Source organism: Manis javanica, chromosome 17 (genome assembly GCF_040802235.1).
Source record: "Manis javanica isolate MJ-LG chromosome 17, MJ_LKY, whole genome shotgun sequence".
Classification (NCBI taxonomy): Eukaryota; Metazoa; Chordata; class Mammalia; order Pholidota; family Manidae; genus Manis; species Manis javanica.
Genome location: NC_133172.1, coordinates 47,590,202 through 47,609,687, shown reverse-complemented (window position 1 = coordinate 47,609,687; position 19,486 = coordinate 47,590,202). Strand labels below are relative to the sequence as shown.

At 53.8% G+C, this 19,486-nt stretch overlaps 1 protein-coding gene across 5 annotated transcripts; it reads left to right on the top strand.

Annotated features, from left to right (window-relative positions):
* The first annotated feature begins 16 nt into the window (after positions 1-16).
* ZDHHC1 (zDHHC palmitoyltransferase 1) lies at positions 17-18,852 on the top strand. Of its 5 annotated transcripts, XM_037025292.2 has the most exons (11): positions 325-6,011; positions 7,344-7,586; positions 11,898-12,073; positions 13,677-13,778; positions 14,152-14,276; positions 14,376-14,534; positions 14,766-14,878; positions 17,658-17,740; positions 17,987-18,080; positions 18,186-18,264; positions 18,374-18,852. In XM_037025292.2, exons 1-11 carry the CDS (start codon positions 6,003-6,005, stop codon positions 18,655-18,657), a joined length of 1,467 nt encoding a protein of 488 aa, XP_036881187.1. In that variant the 5' UTR covers positions 325-6,002; the 3' UTR covers positions 18,658-18,852. The 5 variants fall into 5 exon arrangements, with proteins under 5 accessions (XP_017504739.1, XP_036881184.1, XP_036881187.1 ...); XM_017649250.3 differs by lacking the exon at positions 325-6,011 and adding an exon at positions 17-295 and having other exon boundaries at positions 14,152-14,534; XM_037025289.2 differs by having other exon boundaries at positions 322-6,011; positions 14,152-14,534.
* Positions 18,853-19,486: the final 634 nt, after the last annotated feature.

Here is a 19,486-nt window from a genome sequence, read left to right as displayed (position 1 = left end):
CGCCGTAGCCCGCGCCGTTGCCAGGGGAACGGGCCCGGCGCCGAACGAGGCCGAGCCCGTCTCGTTCTGGCCGGGCAGTACAGCTAACTTGCTGAGCCGGAGGCCGAGGACCTCCCGGCCCTACGTCTGACTCGCCGCCCGAGATGGGGCCCCACTCCGGGGCGTGCGGCCGCCCAGTCCCGCAGACCGTCGCCGGAGCTAGGGTCTAAAGCGCTGGGCGGACGGCCAGGCGCCGGGGCTGAACCTTTGGGTGACCTTGGCAGGGCCGATCTGGCTCGGCCGCCACCTCGCGCAGGTGAGGAGCCCCCGCCGCGGTTCTCACCTCGAAGTCTGGCCGGCGCCTCTGGGTCGCGGCTGCCGCCGCCCGGTGGGATTCTGCGCTCGCCTCGGCCTGGAGCCCCGCGGCCTGGCTTCCAGGGACTGGGCAAAGCGCGGGGCTTCCTTTTGGCATTCATCACGGTCACAGATCTGCACTGGGCGCTTGCTGTTTGCAGGCGCGGGGCCACGGTGGGCACCAAACACACTCTGGTCTCCAGAATCCTCAGAGTATTCAGAGCGGTCAGAGAGCAGGCGCCAGGTACTCGACTGAAGTGATTTGAGGCTGGGATACGTGCTCTGGTGATGAAATGGAGTGAGGTGGTCTGGGACGCCAGCTGTGAAAGGTGACTTTGAAGTTAGGACCTGAGGGTTGGAGCCAGCACCGTGAATAGGGAGGGGAAGGGTGTTTCTGGAGGAGGGCGAAACAAATGCAGAGGTCTGGAGGCTGGGAAGTAAGGTTAAGGAACAAAGTATGAGGGGAACTTTGAGGGATGTGGCTGGAGTTTCAAATTCATCCTAGCAGAAGGAGGAAACCATTGAGTTTTGATGAGTGTCAAGTTTTGAAAAACTCACCTCCCTCTGGCTGCTGTGGGCATCGTAGTTATGCCAGGGCACACCCAAAAGTCAGTTGAGGGTCCATTCTAATTCTTTCAGTCCAGCTGTGTCTTCTAAAAACTTTACTTAATCCCTCTGAGCCCCAGTGTCCTCTTCTCTGAAAGGGAGATATTGTTCTGCATGTTGTTTATGAGAAAGTGAGGGGCCGGCACATGAGACCAGTGATTGGTGAGGTCTGTGGGAGCAGTTTGGAATGATAGGACCTACCTCAGAGAGTTGTGAGGCTTTAATAAGTGAGTTCTGTCAAAGCACTTAAAGCAGTTCCCAGCACAGAATAAGTGCCCTCTAAATGCTAGTGATGATTATTATCTTTGAAACCCTGTAGGGGAGCAATGATGGAGGCTTGAATTAGTGTGATGGCAGCAGAGATGGTAAGAAGTGGCTTAATTTCCCTTTTTGAAGGAGAGCTGGATTTGGGTGAGGGGTGGTCCCTTTTGTGGAATTGGCGGTTCACTGTGGGAGATGAGTTTGTAAACAGATAATCACCATGAGACGCAATAAAAGCAACATTGGTGCTAAAGTAGCCGGGGTTTTTTGTTTGTTTGTTTTTCTTACTTTATTCTGTCACCACTTTGTTCTTCATGACTGTTCATTAGTGGGTGTTCTCAAGGCTTGCTCCTACAATCATGTGAGCCGATTTCCCTCTTAAAATCAACAACACTTGCCTCTGCTCATTGGCCTTGTTTCTGCTTCACGTTGCTCCCTCCTTGTTGTCCCCCTTCCTGGGCTTAACTTGAATTCCAAACAGTTTGCAGTGCTTGCTTCAGAAGAGTAGCCCAAAAAATGTTTCAGACCAGGTCAACTCAGGAGTAGTTGAGGTTTCAAGCTTTTTTTGCCCTAGCATCAGACTTCTGCTTGCTGTTTATATGAGGAACCATCTGCATCTTAGACCAATGACTGGAAAAGTCTATGAGAACAACTTGAAGTCCCAGTTTATTTCCTGGGAATTATGATGTGCATCTTAGTCAAACTATAGCCATTTCCCAGAATTTTAAGGCCAGGGACTTCAGTGACACCTGTGGAGAATTTTCATAAAGTACTTGCTCCTGTAAATTCTTTCATGGATGACTTTTTGTGCTGTAAAACAGCACCATGCAGCATTTTCTTTACAGCTCCTCTTTAGGTGGTTGAATCTAGCATCTGTTCAATCTCAGTGAAAATTATTTTAGAAACAGATTCTGGGGGAATAAACCCTGAAAACTCATTTAGAAATATCTGTAGAACATCACTTGCATGGCAACCGTAAATCTTCCAACAAAAAGAAAACATGGTTGGGAGCAAAACCTCCCTATGGCACGTGCCTTCCTTTGGGTTCTGGAGTCATGGGAAACCTTGGGCCGAGGACTGGAACAAGGGCCTGCCAGCAAGTCCTCCCTCTGTTGTACTGCCTGGTGTCCAAGTCCAGCTTTGACGAGACCCTGAACAGCTTGTAGGGAGCTCTGTGACTGGTCTTCACAGTTCTGCAGCCCAACAACTCAGAATTGCTTTCAAGAGTGAGAAAACACTGAACTAAAACAACCTTTTTGTTGTATGGTTGTTAGGCAGGATCTCCTTGTTAGTCTGGTGTGGTGTAGGGCTCTGGGTCACATGAGCACGTTTGATCCACACAGCAGACCAGTGGGGCCAGGAGGGTAAGAGGGGACACCCCTCAATTATTTGACATACTTTTTTTCCAAAAGCAGTACATGCACAAAGTAAAAAAAAAAATTCAAACAGTCCCAAAGAGTACACAGTAAAAGCAAATCTCTCTGACCCCCAGCCACTAGATCTCCTTCCTAGAATCTGCCTCTGTGTTTGCTTTCTCGCATTTCTTTCCAGAGGGAATCCATATGTGGAGGGACATAGATGTCTCTCCCTCCTCCTTTGTGTTTGGTCACTTACTACCTAGCAGGTTCTAAACTGTCCCACATCTTGCCTTTCCACTTAACTGTGTATCAAAGGTCATCTCATCTCCCACTGTTTTTGCTGTTGCATAGCATTGCGTTGTGTGTATATGCCATAGTTTGTTTATACTGCTTTTTATCCTTTATTATTATAATAAGCTATGTCTTTTATTATGAATAAGACCGCAGTAAATCTTTGTGTCCTTTGTGAGTATATGTATAACATAAATATGAAGGTATGGGCCCAAGAGTATATGTGTTCGAAAGTTTGGTAGACATTGCCAGATTGCCTTCCAGCTAACATTTTTGAAAGGTAGGTAAAGGTGACTCCCAAAGAGGTGGTGCTACAAAATTTGCCTCCTGGGGTTCCACAACCTGTGAGTGGCAGTGTGGAAACCTGAACCAGGCTCTATCTCCAGGCCTAGCCCTCTTCCCTAGCTCCAACCTGCTTCTCTCCCTGTTGGTCTGTCAGGTCTCCAGGTCCTCCAGGCACCCCATCAACCCTATCACCTCTCCTCTGAGCCCATAACTCTACCCTCTCAGTTCCACAGCCTCCCCCAGCAAACCCTAGTCGGTAGTTAAGTTGGCTCTGTCCTGAAGTCCTCAGGCATCTTGCAAGAATGCTGGGATGCCCTCAGCCTCTCCAGGGCAAGTAATTTTCACCTCGGTCTGGTTCTGTTGACAGTGCCATTCATGAATCTCAGTGCAACATTCCTAAATATTTTTTTGGTGGGAGCAAAGTGGACAAGGGGGAAGTGGATCAGTCATATAACTTCTGCAGTTCATAACAAGAACCTGAAATATTACGATTGCCTTCATTTAAATTAGACATAATTTAAGGTAGCCTAATGTTATTTTGAAAATGCTGTTTTAGGCTTTTAGCAAGTGAATGTTAACATAAAAACAGAATACTGTCCTCCTGGCAATGGCCTTCACCTTTTTGGGACATGGGAGAGGCCTGCATAGCCCCTCCACACCACCTCAGAAGTCCTGTGGGCCCTTGACTTCCCAAGGCTATGGCTGCCTTTAGCCAGAGCACTCTATGGGGCCTCTTTGCTCTTGTCTTCCCTCCATCTATGCCAGATTAACTCTGTGGTTTGTCTTACGGCAGCAGAAGGTACATGAGAAATCTTTTATCAGGGCCCACATCCCTCTCAGCCCACCAAAGATGCAGCTGGGGGTGTTGGGTAGATGGGTGTGGGAGGCTTGTGGGCTTGACCTCCAATTCCCCACCAACTCCTTCCAAAGCACAGGGCCGCCAGGCTGCTGCCCTCCCTGGGCCAGCCTGCTGTAGTGTCACCTCCCCTCTTCCCTTTCCCTCTGGCTCATGCCCTCTTCCCCACTGTGACGAGAAAGCTTCTAAAACACTCATCACCTTTATGTCACTCCCTGCTTTAAACTTCCAATGACTTCTGGTGGCTCTTTCACCAGTGCCCAGGCTTCCTCACCTGGCCTCTCAGGATCTGATCCTGCAGCTCCCCAGTGCTCATCTCTTCCTCTCTGGACTCGCCCCCTACGCCATCCACTCTATCTGTCACACAGAATGTTGGCCCTTGCAAGGCCACCAAAGTACCCGTTCACCCACTGCCCTGATGTCCCTCTGCGTCTGCCTGAGCCCCCAGAAAGCAAGCCCCTGAAGTCAGGGGCCTGTTCCCATCTGTGTTGACATCCTAAGGGCACAGAGGGGCTGGGCCCCAAGAAGTGCTGACTGGGCCAGGGGGCCAGTGCACAAGCTGGCTGGCTGAATTGTCCCAGAGCAGAGCCATGCATCTTTCAAGCTGGTCTCCTAGGAACGTGCTGAGAGAGGAGGGACAGCCAGGGAAGTCCTTGGGTCTGAGGACAGTGCTTGGTCCCAGCTGTGCTTGAGGCCCCCATCTGGGATTCTCTCTGCTTCCCAACCCTTCTAATCAAAATATTTGGGCCAAAATATCTGTGGCCACCGACGCTGCATGGAAAAATGTCATCAGTTAAGAGTTGGCTCTGGCCTAGGCTTTTGGGGCAGGTGGCATGCCCCCTCGCCAGCTCAGGTGTCTACACTGCTGCAGGGGACTTAGATCCAGTGGCACCATCCCCTCACCCACAGTCTCCTGCAAGTGGGCTGAGGGTGTCCTGGTTTAGAGTCATAGCCATGCCCAGGGCTATTTGTGGTTGTTCCCTGGCCTCAGATGGTGACTCCTACAGCCTCAGGTAGAGGGGATGCAGCAGCACTGGGGGGGCCCTGTGGCCACCGCCAACCCACTTTGGGCAGCAAGGACCTGTGCCTCTGCATCTTTCTTTAGAAACCCCCTCAAGGTGTGGGGCTGTTCAGGTGTAATGATGGCAGAAGGAAACAAGTGTATTCACAGGGTTTGAACTGATAATCTTTGCCTGTTTCCAAAAATCAAGGACAAAGATTTTCTACCCATGGGGATATTCAAAATACAGTGATGCCAGCTGTTTGATCACCTTTGTCACTTTTGATCTAAGGTGAGACATTAGAATGACCGTCCAGTGGCCCAGCTCTTATGACAGTGTGTTCCTTGGGACAATAGACACATGAAAGCAACCTCATCTAGCCCCATCACTTTGGACGTACATCTCATAGCATGTCAGGTGCAGGAGCCTCAGTCTGGAGAGGTGAGGACAGCCCAGAGGGCTGTTCTAATGCCTACCACTTAGAAAGTGTGTGTGTGTGTTAATGATCTGTGCATCGCCCTAGCTGGGCATGCCTCCCTTTTTTCAGAAGAAACTCAGGCCACTCAGCTAGTAAGTGCAGAGCCAGGACTTGAACTTAGATCTCTTTCTTCCAAAGCTGGGGCTCTTTTGTCACCTTTTGTGGCTTGTTGAAGACAAAGCAAATGACCAGATTATTCCACCTGAGTCCCTGGGAGGAAACTAAGGTCACTCCATTTAGTTTGGAGATGAGGCTCCTAGGAGGCGGCTTCCGTTATGCCAGGCTTGGCTTACAGAAAGAGGCTCTGAGACCCAGGCAGGATGAAAGGCAGAGCGGCTAAATGCAGACGTCCAGTAGCCAGGGTGATAGCCACGGGGCTGGGGGCTGGGGCAGGGGAGGTATGGGTGTACGGTGGCTGGGCAGATTGAAGGCTGGATGGCTTCTGGTATACCAGGATTCTACATCATTTACTGCGTCCACATTTCCTTTTATTTCATGTTTTCAAGTCAGCAAACATTTACTGAGCACCTACTATGTACAAGGTATGTTGTGGGTGCTTGGGGTAGAGGATGTGGGGAACAGAGGTGAATGAATCACAGTACATTGGCATAATGGGGGCAGACGTGGGCATGGCAAAGTGATTTGCTCAATAAAAGCTGAGCATGAGGCCCCCCTGACTCAGCTTGGGACTTCAGGGACAGCTTCCTCGGTGAGGTGATACTTGTAGTGGGGTCTGAAGGTCAAGTCACATTTCCTTGGGCTGAGAATCGAGGAAGGCATACGTACCAGGCAGATGTGCTGAGGGGGCTCTGCTTTACCCTCTGGTGTGTTCAGACTCCCTGGCCCACAGTCGGGGCTTCTGAGAGGAGATGCCCACTGCCAGGGTTTTGTCTCCTGGCCTTCCCACCAAGAGCTGTGGGTTGACCTCTCTCCCCAAGCGTGGCACTGCCCGTCCAGGCTTGAGTCCCACCTCAGGCCAAGAATATACTGAGGGGCTCTTCCTCCTCTAAGGACAGGCCCACTCTGCCTGCCCCGCATGTAACTTTGGCTGCCCGGCCAGGTCTTGGGCAGAAGGATGGCTGCCATCTGGTGACCTGGCTCTGGCTGAGGCCTGACCTTCCTTGAGCTCCCTCAAGTGAGTAAAAGGGCATCAGCCCACCTTTCTAGTCTCAGTACACCAGGACCAGATTTACTTAGAAAAACATGGTCATTTCCTCTTCTGGAGGGAACAAAAGAGGAATTGAATCCTCACCGCTTTCCTGTGTGCTGACTCCTCCCCCGCCAAGAAGTTGGTGCCCTTCTGAGACACAGGGGAGATGGTTCAGGGTCCCCCAGTCCTAAAGGGGTTGGGTGCTTGCCAAGGGGCAGAGAGCAGATCTTCCTGTGTAACCCCACCCCGTTTCCCTTAGCAAATGGTAGGGGGGCCCTCTCTGACACTTGCATTTGGACCTCAGGACAGAGGTGACTAATGCTAACAGAATCAGCATGTGTTCTCATTGCTCTGGCCCCAGCCTGATATTGTTACCAGATGAGAACATGTCTTATTGGGTTTAACTTTGATGGCTGTGGAGACAGTGTTTTGAGTAACGGGCAGCCACACCGTGTCCTGAATAAACCCTGGAGCCTCCCACCTTGTCCCAGCCAAGGCTGGGGCCAGAGCTTGCCCTGGGGCCTTGAGACCAGCATTCTACTACCACCCTCCCCCACTGCCTGTCGTTATGCTTAGAGCCCAGGGTTCCCCTGCAGAGTAGCTGGGAGACTTCTTCATATCCCAGCCTGCTCCCCCCTCTGGAACCTGGCTGCAGGCATGGGGCTCTGGGCCTTAGCTTGGTCTCGTTAATCTAATGCTTGCTCTACTCTTTCTCCCTCCGGAGATGAACATCTGCAACAAGCCCTCCAACAAGACAGCCCCCGAGAAGAATGTGTGGACAGCGCCTGCGCAGGCCAGCAGACCCTCCCCAGAGCTGCAGGGCCAGCGGTCCCGGCGGAATGGGTGGAGCTGGCCCCCTCACCCGCTCCAGATTGTGGCCTGGCTGCTGTACCTCTTCTTCGCTGTGATCGGCTTTGGGGTCCTTGTTCCCCTCCTGCCTCACAATTGGGTGCCTGCTGGCTATGCTGTATCCTTGAGAAAGTGTGGGACCGGTGCCTGGAGGAGTGGGGGCAGTTGATGGAGGGACAACATGGTAGAGGCCTGAAGCTGGGTTCCAGTGCCTCAGAAAGCTCAGGTGTGCCCCATCTCTGCCCAGGGGGCCAGCTACCTGCCTGCTTGACCTCCAACCCTTATCTGACCCCACTGCCTAATGGGGTGAGCAGACAGACCTAACATACCTTGGAGCATTTAAAGCCCCCACAGATGGAAACCTCATCAACCGAGGTACCACAAGAGCAAATACAGAAGACAGCCTTTAGGCTAATTGTGTCCAGAGCTCAGCAAGGGATAAATTAGAGAATAATTTTTCCATTTATGAAAGAATTTTTCACTTTTCAAAAAGAGTCACGGTAGAATTCTTTTACATAGTAAGTTTCCTTGGTACATTTAAAATGTGGTTTTATTTACAGACAGATTATTATGCTGTAGCAGGGACTGTTTAGGAGCTCACTGATTTTGTAAATTAGACCCTTTAAGTGTAAGGTTGAATTGATAAGAGGAGGGCTAAAGATGCCCTGGAGACTCCTGAGAACAGGGACAGACATGAACTTGCATGAGCCTAGTGGTGACTGCTGTAGCCCTGGCCACAACCCCCAGGAGCAGAGGGCGTGGCTCCAAAGCAGGGAGCTTGGGGTACAGCAAAGGGCCATGTGCCCCATCCAGAGGGTGCCCATGAGAGTGTGCCCTTGTGTATGTACCTCATGATTTCCTGGCCTCTGTGGGGAGAAGGGCTAGGGTGAGCTAAAGGAGGTGCACAGGGATGAACTTGGAAGTCTTTTCAGGGTTGCACAAGGCTGAGCAGCATCTGCCGGCTCTCTGGGGCGTATCTTTTTCCTCTGTGTGACAGGAAGACTCTGCTTGCTTCCCAGGGTAGGGACAAGGAGCACATAAGGATGTGTATGTGAGCAGCAGAATGCAGGAGCTGTAAGTGTGAGCACCCACTGTGGGAAACCCCAGAGCTCTGGGCTGGTGAGTGACAAGCACAGGTATGTGGAGAAGGACAATACAGGAGGTTGTCGTCCTCAGATACCAGCAGTGTCACTGGGGGATTTCCTGGTTTGCTAGGGCCCAGAGCCTAGTCATCAGCTCTGTAAATGGAAAACTGGACTTTCCCAGAGGTGACCAGTAGGCCTTAGTCAATGCTATTAAGTAGAATGCTTCATGGGACATTCCTCCCATTATCTGGGGTAGGTATCCCACACACTCGGGATTACCTGGCTTCTACCATCAGTGTACCTGGAAAGCCAGATTAATAAGCACGTGGTTTAGAGTGAGCTGAATCAGAGCAGTGAACAAGGGTAAGCAGCATTTCTTCAGTACTTACATGTGCCAGGCACTGTGCTAACCCTTGTGCATGGATTATCTCATTCCATCTTCATAATAGTCTGTAAGGGAGGTATTCCTCCCACTTTAATAATGAAGAAATTGGGGCTCCGAGATATTAAGTGACTCCCTGAGGCCACACAGCTGGTACCCAGTGAGGCCAGAAGGACTGCCCTGAGGCACTGACATGACTTCAGGGTCTTGTCCTCTCCACATCTATTGCTTTGGGCAGTGTTGGAGGCTCACAGAGCCACCTGGTCTGATACCCCCATTTCCAGGCCTGGGATGGTTCTCCTTCCTTCCATCAAAGCTACCTTCTTTATGCAGGCCCCCTCAGGGCCCCGGAGTACTGAGGTTGGATAAGGGTGTGTACCAAGTACCCACTTTAGGCCTGGAACTGGCTTGGGCTCCAGGGTTGCAAAGATGAGTAAAGCAGGGCCCCAGCTGTGTGGTGTTCAGCTGCCAACTGGAATAAAGCCGTGTAGCTTGGAGCTTGTCCCATGCTAAGTATGGTTTGGGAGCTCATACAGCAGACTGTCTGCAGGAGGAAGGCTGTGTAGACCCACATTACCACAGGCCCAGATGCATACTTACTGCCCACAGGTCCCGTCCTCCCCTGGGCCTGGCCTCAACCTGTTCTCTTGACTCCACCCCTTTCCTTCATTGCCTATATACAGTCATCAAGTCCTGTTGATTTTACTTCCTAAATAGCTATTGAATTTTGCCCTCTTTCCTTTCCATTGCCATCTGCCTCTCTTACCCAGAGACCATTTCATTTCCAAACAAGTCTTCCTACATATGCTTTCACTGCAGCCAGTCCATCTGTGTCCCTGTGGCCAGAGTGCCCTTTCAAAGAACAAATCTGATAAAGTTGCTCCCCAGCCTAACACTCTCTAATGGCTTCTTCCTGCCTTAAGGAATTATGTTCAAGATCCTCAAGGCTCTCACATTCTGGACTCTGCCCATCTCCCCACCTCTCCTTAGATTATTTTCTCTGTTCTCTGTTGCAACAACACTTGCCTGGAAGCCCCTTGCCTCTCCACCCCAATGCCCAGCTAAGTCAGAAGTCAAGAACTAGCAGCCAGTGGACCTATTTGGCTTACAGATTTTTTTTTTCAATTGAGGGATAATTAATACACAAAATGGACAGATCTTAGGTGTTTCTTCGGCAGGTGTGTTTTAAAAATGATTTCCTCGTCAACATTTAAAAAATGAGAAAACTCACATAAAAATCCAGATTTCTGATTCTTCTTGAAAAGCCACAATTTAGTGACATGGGCCCTCATTCTTGCATGGCAGCAATGAGCTGAGCTGTAATGACACATCAGCCACCCCTCTGGTTGAGGCTGTTTGTCACAGTACCTGGCCAGGCCCCCTTACCCCTTTACATTACCTCCCATGTCCCCGTTATCTATTCTTCTCCAAGTCTCAGCTGAGACAATACTTCCTCAAGGAAGCTTTCCAGATCCCTTCAGACTAGATGAGGTCACCCAGTTACAAACTCACATAATCATGAACTTTCTTCATTGTAGTCAACCCATTATTTGATTAACATCTGTATTTCCCACCAGACTGTAGGCTCCCTGGGGCTAGGGACCAAGTCTGTCTTGTTCCTGCACATGGCCTCAGGGACTGGTTTAGAGAAAGACCTCAGTAAACAGTTGAATGAATGAACCAGGGGGTGGGGCCTGGCACATGTTTGCCCATGTTCAGTGTGTCTGAAGAGAGGCTGGAATGGTGAGAAGTAGTGATTGGTGATACCAGAAAGGTTTGAGAGGGGCCAGAGCAAACAGGGCCTTGGCATTGTGCTGAGTAAACTTCAGATTGAGAGCCATTGTAGTTTAGGCAGGCAAGGCTTTACATTTAAGTGTTTTAGAGTTCTCTCTGGGACCAAGTGAAGGGCAGACTCAAGGGACCCAGACAGGAGGAAGAGTCAGGAGACTGGAATAACTCAGGCAAGAGGTGAAGGCTTGATCTATACTGGGGCTGTAGGGATAGAGAGGTGATGGGCCATGGGACTGTGGTGTTCAGATACAGTAAGGCAAAGCCTGGCTCATGCAGATATGTAGGGAAGTTTGGCCTCTACGAGGAGGCAGAGGGGAGAAAAGGAGGTTGGTTGGAGAGCTGATGGATAGAGGGTGAATGATAGAGGGATAATGTCCTGGCCAGCAGGAAGATGGCGGGAGGGAGGCTGGATGGCTACCTGGGCGCAATCTGTTGGTGAATTTTTACACAACTGAGACTCTGCAGCAAGTTGTCAGCATACTTGTCTCCAGCATTTGGTCCAATCACTGAGCAGATAGGTCCTGGAAAATCTGTGTTTCAGCTCTAGGAATTAGCCATGCTGCCTCTGGCCAAGCCCTGAATATGTCAGGTTGTAGACATTCAGCCCCAGGGCTTCAGGTTCCTGGACTCCAGGTCAGAGAGGTGGTGGGTATATAAGGCCCTGTCTGCAGGTGATTCTTTGTCTGGCCCGGCTGCTGGGAGAAGGCTGGCTGCTTCCCTCTCAGAGCTGACTTACTGTGAAAGCAGAATAAACCAGTTTAGAGTTAGATTTTGGGAGCCCCTGACCTTACAGGATGATTTTTTTTAGTCTCACTTTGCCGTTTAGAACCTGAAGCCAGATCAGATTCTGAGGTCAGACCAACGAGGTGGTGTCCAAGCCTTGGAGCAGTAGTGAGGCTGTAGTGGAGGCAGTAGTAGTAGTAGAGGGCCTCACTGTAGTTGGGCTCCTAGAGGACAGTAGGAGACTTGTCTTGTGAGCTCCATTACCAGATGGCCTCTCTCCCCTTCCATCTGAAGAGGTCTCACAAGGAAGTTCTTAGGGACTTGGAGGGAGGATGTGGCACAGGAGGGAGCCATGTGGAGGTGGAGAGGCGTTCTCTGGCCACAGGAAGCAGGGTGGGGGGCTTCTGGCCAGCAGTGTGTGGAGTGAGTCTTTAGCCTGCTGGGCCAGTGCATGGGTGCCATATTTGCCGGCCACCTAGTGGTACACCTGACTGCTGTCTCCATCGATCCGGCAGACGCCAGCGTGCGGGACAAGAGCTATGCAGGGCCCCTGCCCATCTTCAGCCGCAGCCAACATGCACACGTCATTGAAGACCTGCACTGCAACTTGTGCAATGTGGATGTGTGAGTGCGTGCAGACTCAGGGCATGCACGGGTGATGAGCGTGCCTGGGAAACTGCCAGCGGGAGCCCAAGGCAGAGAGGGACATGCCCAGGGTGTTGCAGTTAGCCCAGTGCCTCAAAACCCTTGTGTTTTACAGTCATGAATCTTGATGAGTGAGAAAATTGGGTGAAAGAGGTGATTGGAAACAGAAGATGAGGACTAGCATTTTCAACAGTTAAAGCAGAAAACATTTGGCACTGCCACAAACACTTGTAATGATCAACTCTGCCAGTAACCCCCTCCCTCATCTCTCACAAATGTTTACAGATTGGAGGGGGGCGGTTGGTGCTTGAGTACTTACTATGTGCTAAGTGCTTATGAACAACCACCCTGCAGGGTGGGCAGCACCTTTGCACTTTGCAGGGGAGGAAGAGCCCAAGGCTTTGAGAGGCTCAGAGGCTGTTGGGCAGCAGAGCCAGATTCACAACCGAGCCTGCCTGGTCCCTGAGCCAATACCTTCATCCTTGTTTACTCATGAGGAACCCAAGGCCCGCAGAGGCCAAGTGACTTGCTCCAGGTCACACTGCTAATGGAGAGAGGAGTCGGAACGTGCAGAGTCCGAACCCCCTTGGCTGAACCTCACTGCCTCCTCAGGCCCCTCCCCACCCTCCTGGAGCTACCCAGTCTTTCAGTCTCAGGTAGGGCATTGGGGATGGGGATTATGGTACAAGGCCAGCTCCAGGCTTCTAATCTTAAAACCCTGGCAGCCTGTTGGAGGGGGTCTGACTGCAGGACAGAAAAAGCCAATCGCATTAAGGCACTGAGGATTTTGGCATCCGACCATCCTTTCCTTCACTAGGCGCCTGCCCATGTTGTGCCTCACTGGTTGCTCTGGCAGTTGCTGCCCATCCCAGGGCTCCATTCAGTTCTTGGGAAGGCGGTTGCAGCTCATTCTTCTACGCTCCTTCGGGCTTCCCTGGCCCCTCCCTGCTGTTGGGAGACTCTCACTCCCAAGCATGCCTAAGGTGGCCTCGCCTCAAGTAACCACCTGTGGCCAACTGCTCATGCAGGTGTCAGCTTGCTCTTCTCTTGGCTCTCTTTGGATTAGCCCAGACAGACTAAGGTTTTCAGGGAGAATACCAGTAAAACTCCCATAGACTGGCAGGGACAGGGACTCAAACATGGAGCTGTCAGGAAGAGCAACGCAGGCCCTGGGACTAATGGCCTTGCTCTTGTCTGCTCCTTGGCGCCATCCTGCATTCTCCTGGCTCGTCCAGGGGTTCTTGCTTGGAAGAGAAGACCCATTTCCATTTCACACCACCATCACCCGCGTGCGCAGTCCCAAAGTGGGACAGTATAATGTCCCCTACCCCTCCTCCCGCCTTTCGGACCCATCCCCCACCACCACCGCTGCCGCCTCGCCGCCTCTTCCGAAGCGCGGCCGCCTGCGTGTGCCGTGCCCCTCAGTGCCGCCAGAGGGCGCGCGCACTCTGCTGCTTGGCAGAAGCGTAGGGTGGGAAAGGCGCTGCAGGCCCGGCGCTCCGACCAGGCTGGCGGCGAAAGACGGGACAAACCGGCCGACTGCGCTGTGCAACCCCCACCACCCGTCCCCCTCCTTCCGCAGGAGTGCTCGCTCCAAGCACTGCAGCGCGTGCAACAAGTGCGTGTGCGGTTTCGACCACCACTGCAAGTGGCTGAACAACTGCGTGGGCGAGAGGAACTACAGGTGAGAGCGGGGACTGGGCTGCTCAGTGCCTGAGTATGTGAGCCTGGACGGTGAGCATGCATATGGCGCAGGTGGGCACGAGGGTGGGGGTGGGGGCGGTTGTTTGGAGGACCTGTGGGCTGGTGTGCATTAGTGTGTGCCTGTCAGGAGGTGATAATCCTGACGGCTAAAGGTGTATTTGTGGTCTTCCACCTGCTGACCCAGGGAAAGTCAGGGAGTCTGATATGGGGGGTGGAGGAGGGTGTCCATCTTCACCTTTGCCCTAAGCCTTTGAATACATGAGGAGTTGGGGCTGTGAGGTCAGAGGCCCATCCGTTGGGCCTTACCCAGCTGGAACACTGGGGTGCTGACAGCTGCCTACTGCTGGGCCCAGGCTCTTTCTACACAGTGTGGCATCTGCCTTACTGGGTGTCCTGCTCCTCGTGCTTGTGGCCACTTATGTCTTTGTGGAGTTCTTTGTTAACCCCATGCAGCTGCGCACCAACCACCACTTTGAAGGTCAGTCTGGACTCCAGGCCCACTCCCACCCCCTTCTCTGGGCCTGTTCTGGTCACTGGTCTCAGCCCCAGCTGAGCACAATCTGCCTGTGCCTCGCAGTCCTGAGGAATCACACAGATGTGTGGTTTGTGTTCCTGCCTGCTGCCCCTGTGGAGACCCAGGCTCCTGCCATCCTGGCCCTGGCTGCCCTACTTATCCTTCTGGGTCTGCTCTCCACAGCCCTGCTTGGCCACCTGCTTTGTTTCCACATTTATCTCAGTAAGTGCACCTCTCCCCACCCCCCATCCCCCATATACCTACACCAGCCTTGCAGGGAATAGAGGTCTCTAGCCCCTTCCCAATGCTGGCTGGCTGTGGTGGTGTGGTCTCACTCTATGGCTCAGTGTATATGGGGACAGTGGTTTCAGTTTGGGACTGGGTACTCTCCCTTACCTTCTGAAATCCAGAGTCCCCTTTCCATTGCACTAAGCCCTCTCTTTACCCCTTCAGTGTGGCACAAGCTTACCACCTACGAGTATATTGTGCAGCATCGCCTGCCACAGGAGGCAAAGGAGACCCACAGGGAGCTCAAGTTATGTCCCCCCAAGATGCGACCCATTCAGGTATAGAAGTGACCTAGAGGGTTGAGGGGGTGGGAGATAGGGCCTGGGTGTGAGAGGGGTGGTGGTTTGTGTAGCAAGCAGCCAATGACAAAGGGAAGCTGGCCTGGAACAACAGCTGGGGCAGGGCCAAGCCTGCACTGAGAAGTGCCTGCTTGCTTAAGTACAGCCAGAAGTAGCCTTGTGTTTCCCTGACCCATGTATGTGCCTGCCCAGGCTCTAAGCATGTGCTGGAGAGTGTGGAATGCGCAAGCCTAGAAGTGAGCAGGTTGGGGCTGCAGAAGAGAGAGGGATGGACCAACGACTGGGTCACCAGTATGGAGCCATCAATTCTCTCTCCCTGTGACCTTGAGCCTTTATACTCATTACTCTATTTAATCCTTAAAAGAGCCCATGAGGTAGGTGATGTTACCGTACCCATATTGCAGACAAGCATATTGAGGCCAAGAAAGGTTATACAAGCAGGGTCTGGGAAGTTAAGATTTCTGTATTCTGAAGCAGGAACCCTCCAGTCCAGGCTCAGGCCTGGCCAGCCCAGCTGCTGACCATCCTATCCCCATTCCCACGCCCAGTGGCTTCCTGAGGTCAACAGCTGGGGGTGGGGATAGTCTAATCCTTGGAGTCCCCAGGGACTGGGTAGGCAGGGGGCCCAGGCAGGCCTTGCTGGGAAGGCTGAGCTCTAGATCCTGAGTCCTCATGGCAACTGGACACAAACAGGCTGGTGGGCAGGTTGGGGGAGGGCTTGGGACCCTGCCTCTCTTATTCTCATTGCCAGAGGTCAGCCAGGCTGCCAGGCCTGGGTAGGCCTGGCGGAGTGCTGGCCATTGGTGGAGGCACCCACCACACTACTGTGTACCTGCCCTGGTACTGGGTACTGAACCCGCCCATGTAAGCCAAGGGCAGCGATCCTGGGAGTGGGCATCATCCCCATCTCCACTCACAGAGGAAACTGAGGCTCAGAGAGGTAGGCAGGAGACTTTTTAAAGTTTCACAGCCAGTGCCTGTGGAGGTAGGGCTGGCCCTGGGATGCCCAGACTCGAGGGCTCTGGACCCCTGCCCTGCAGTCACTGCTGGCCTAGGCTTTGGGGCCAGATGTGCCAGCAGCAAGGGCATTTAATATCATTTACAAATGACCTGAGAGAGGTCTCCCCAGGGGGACGAGGGGTGTGCAGAGGAGCTGAGGCTGAGAAGTGCTGCATGCCATTCAGGAACGTGCAAATTTTGAAGGTCTCTGAGGAAAGGAGCCTAGGGACATGTGTGATGAGGGGAGGGGGTTTGAGTGAGGACACCCTGGTACATCCTCAAACTTCCCCAGCTAGCTAGGACCATCCTGTCTGCTTCTGGGACCATCCTTTACTGCTGCCCCCCCTACCCTGCTTCTGGAGCCCAGGGGCACTAGGGTAGGATTTGCCCCTCTCTACTGGGCCCTGGAGGGGTGCTGTGTCCACAGTGGGGAAGAGGATAGATGTGGGGAAAGGATTTCTTTGAGGTTCTAGTTCTTGTGACTGACCTTTGACCCCATCTTCTTTTCCAAGACTCCTCTGCTCAGGCTGGCACCCCCAACACACCTCCCCAGAGGGCCAGCCTGGGCAGAGGTTGAAGCACAGGGCTTGCCCAGGGCTTCAATCTCTGCATCTGTGCAGCTAGCCTGTGGCTGGCTGGCTTTGTCCGCCAGATCTGCCAGGGCCCCTGCAGGCAACCTCCCCACTCCCACCCTGAGCAGGAATGCGGGAGGGGCCCTACTCTGGAGCCGTTGCCCCCAAACATAGGCTTGTTTTAGAGACGGCATTGCTGTTACAGTGTCATCTCTGCATTAGTCAGGATGCCTGGGTCTCCATGGAAACAGCTGCGGACCAGGCGACAGCTGTCCTGGTGCCTTCCCCTTCGTGGGGGTGTGGGCTCGGCCTCCTCCTCCTGGCTCTGCCCCACCCTCTGCAATGCAGACGCCCTTCCCAGGCTGGCTTTTCCCTGGCTTTTGTTTCCTCACTTGCAGTCCCCATGGGAGTAGTTAGAGTATGTCCTGCTGGAGTGCAGGCCTAGGCCACTCCTGCAACATCCCGGCCTCAGTCTCCTTCATTTTCAGGGGTTGGGTCTGCAGCTCCCAGGGTCACTGGGAGGATCAGCGACTAGACAAAACTAGTCCATAAGAATGGTCCTAGATGGTTCTGTGGGGCTTTTTTTTCTACCACCTACTGCCCTACTGCCCTCCTTTTCCAAGTAGTGAGTGGGGAGATTGTGCATCCTCCACAACCCTTCTGACAGCTGAGATTATAGCTGCTGCTCTGGGGACTCAGCTCCCTCCAAGGGAACCATCCAGCTGTGCACATAACCTTGGGTGGACACCCTGGCCTGTGAATGGCTGCTCCATCTCCCAACCAGGGCAAAAATCAGTCCAGAGACTGGAGCTCTGAGAGGAGCCAGGAGTAGGAGACGGCAGCTCTAGGCGCCTCTTCCCTATCACGCCCCTCTGCCAGAGCTGCTCTAGACTGGGTGCACTGGGCCCATGATGCTGGGGACTTCCTGGAGGAAGTGGAGCTTGACTAGATTAAGTGAGGATGGTGGGGATGGGGTTAGGTCCAGAGATGGGTGTTTTAGCCCTCAGTTTGCAGAAGGGTTTTCCCAGCATAGCTGGGAAGCCTGGAAGACAGCCCTGGACCTCTGTACCCAGACCTCCTACAGAGACCATTCATCGGGTGTTGTGTCAGGATGGGGTGGGCTCAGGCCTGAGAAGGCCCTGGATCCACACCTGGCCTCGCTGCTTCCCTGACCCCACCTTCCCCAGGAGATGGAGTTCCACATGCGAACCTTCAGCCATGTGCGCCAAGAGCCCCCTGGCCAGGCCAGGCCTGTTGCAGTGACTGCCAAGTGAGTGTGACATGGGTGTGTGCCACCTGGGTAGCTCCCATTGGCATGGCAGGCCATCCAAGGTGGGAGAAAGGGGATAGGCCAGGGCCAAGGCACAGGTCTTGGTCCAGCACAGCCTGGCCTTGGACAGATCAATGCCCCTTTTTATCTGTCCCCTAGGAAGGGAGGCTTATTTCAGGACCTCCAGTCGGGTGGGATTTGAGGCAACAACTGCTTTCAGCGCTCACCCTCCTACTTCCCCCTCAGTCCCTCCCGGTTCCCTGCCACCAGCAGCCAAGCAGAGCCTCCACAGCCCTGCTCCGAAGAGTCTCTCTCTCTGCCCTCTCGGATCAGACCCCAGGTAAGGGCGGATGGGAAAGAAGGCTCTACCCAATTCCTCTGCTGCTTTTAGCACTGTGGGGCCTGTGGAGGGCACCAATCCGCCTCCCCTACCCCGTCTCTGCAGAAAAAGAGGAAGCGGCGCGTGTATAAAGTGCCGACCTTTGGGATCTTGGACCGCGAGCCCTCACTACCAAAGCTGCCCGGTGAGCACCCCTTCCTGACCGGATCCTGCCCGGGGAGCTCCGAGGGAAGGAAAGGTAGGTCCCCTAGCGAGTTGCGGTCCCTAGTCTCACATTCTCTTTCACCCCGCAGGGCCCCGAGCTCCGGGCCCCTGCTCCAGCTCTTCGTCAGATTCCGCTGGCTCCAGCCCGGTGCACGCCGCTGGGCCCGCCGGCGCCTACCATTCGGCGTCAGCCGAGTCCATGGACGAGATTCCAGTGGCGCAGACCCGCCTAGGTAGCGCCGCTCTGGTCATTCCCGGGGACGAAGGCCGAGAGCCCGGGCTGACGCTGCACCGGAGTGCGCCCACCGTCTTCGTAAGCCCGAGCAGCGGCAAGCCCGGGGCGCAGGGCAGCCTGGAGGTCGGCCTGGATTAGCCGGGCGGAGAGGCAGGTAGGCTGAGGCGGAGCGGCCGGCCCGACTCTATGCAACAAACCCACCCTTGCCGCAGCGAGTGCACTTTAGGGAACCCAACGGCCGGCGGGATCGGCCCCCTTCCCCCACCCCCGACTCAGCAATACCAGCCCCACCAGCCGTGATCCTCCAATAAACTTTTTGTATGCTTTTGCGGACTTAGTGAATACTTTCTCAATGACCAGAGCCAGAGGCCCTCTTGGAGCCGGAACACTGCCAGTTGGCCTAGGGGCAGAGGTTGGGGTGGGCCCCCGGTACAGTGGGTGGCCACCCAGATTGTCACATGGAGGTACACGAGGACCCGAGGCGCTCAGGTAAGGGGCTCCTGGCTAGGAAAGGTTCTAGAAGGCTGCCTGGAGGAGGTTATTTTTCTTGAGGATAGGGTTTGCATTTGGAGACATGAGGTGAAGCGGGCGTTGGACTCCGGAGGCAACACCGGGAGCAGAGATCGCGAAGCCAACAGCAGGGTTGGGTGGGAATAACGCAGGACGCGTACCCCGGGAGTCCAGGAGCTTCCTGACGGCGGGATCGCAGTCGGTGTACCTGGATTCTGGGGCTAACTACTTATGACTCGCTCATGGTTCTCTCCCGCCCACAATGTTCCGGGTTGTGACCTCGGGATGCCACAGTTTACCTGGAGAGCTGTGGTCTTGAGCCAGCTCTAGACCCCACTGTCACTGAAGGGAGGGAGCTTCCCGCTCTTCTGCCCCTCCCCCACAGCCAGCTGTCAAACGGACTTCGTTTGCCGCTCAGCTAACTTGGATCTACCCTGGAGGCGGGAGCCTGCTTTGA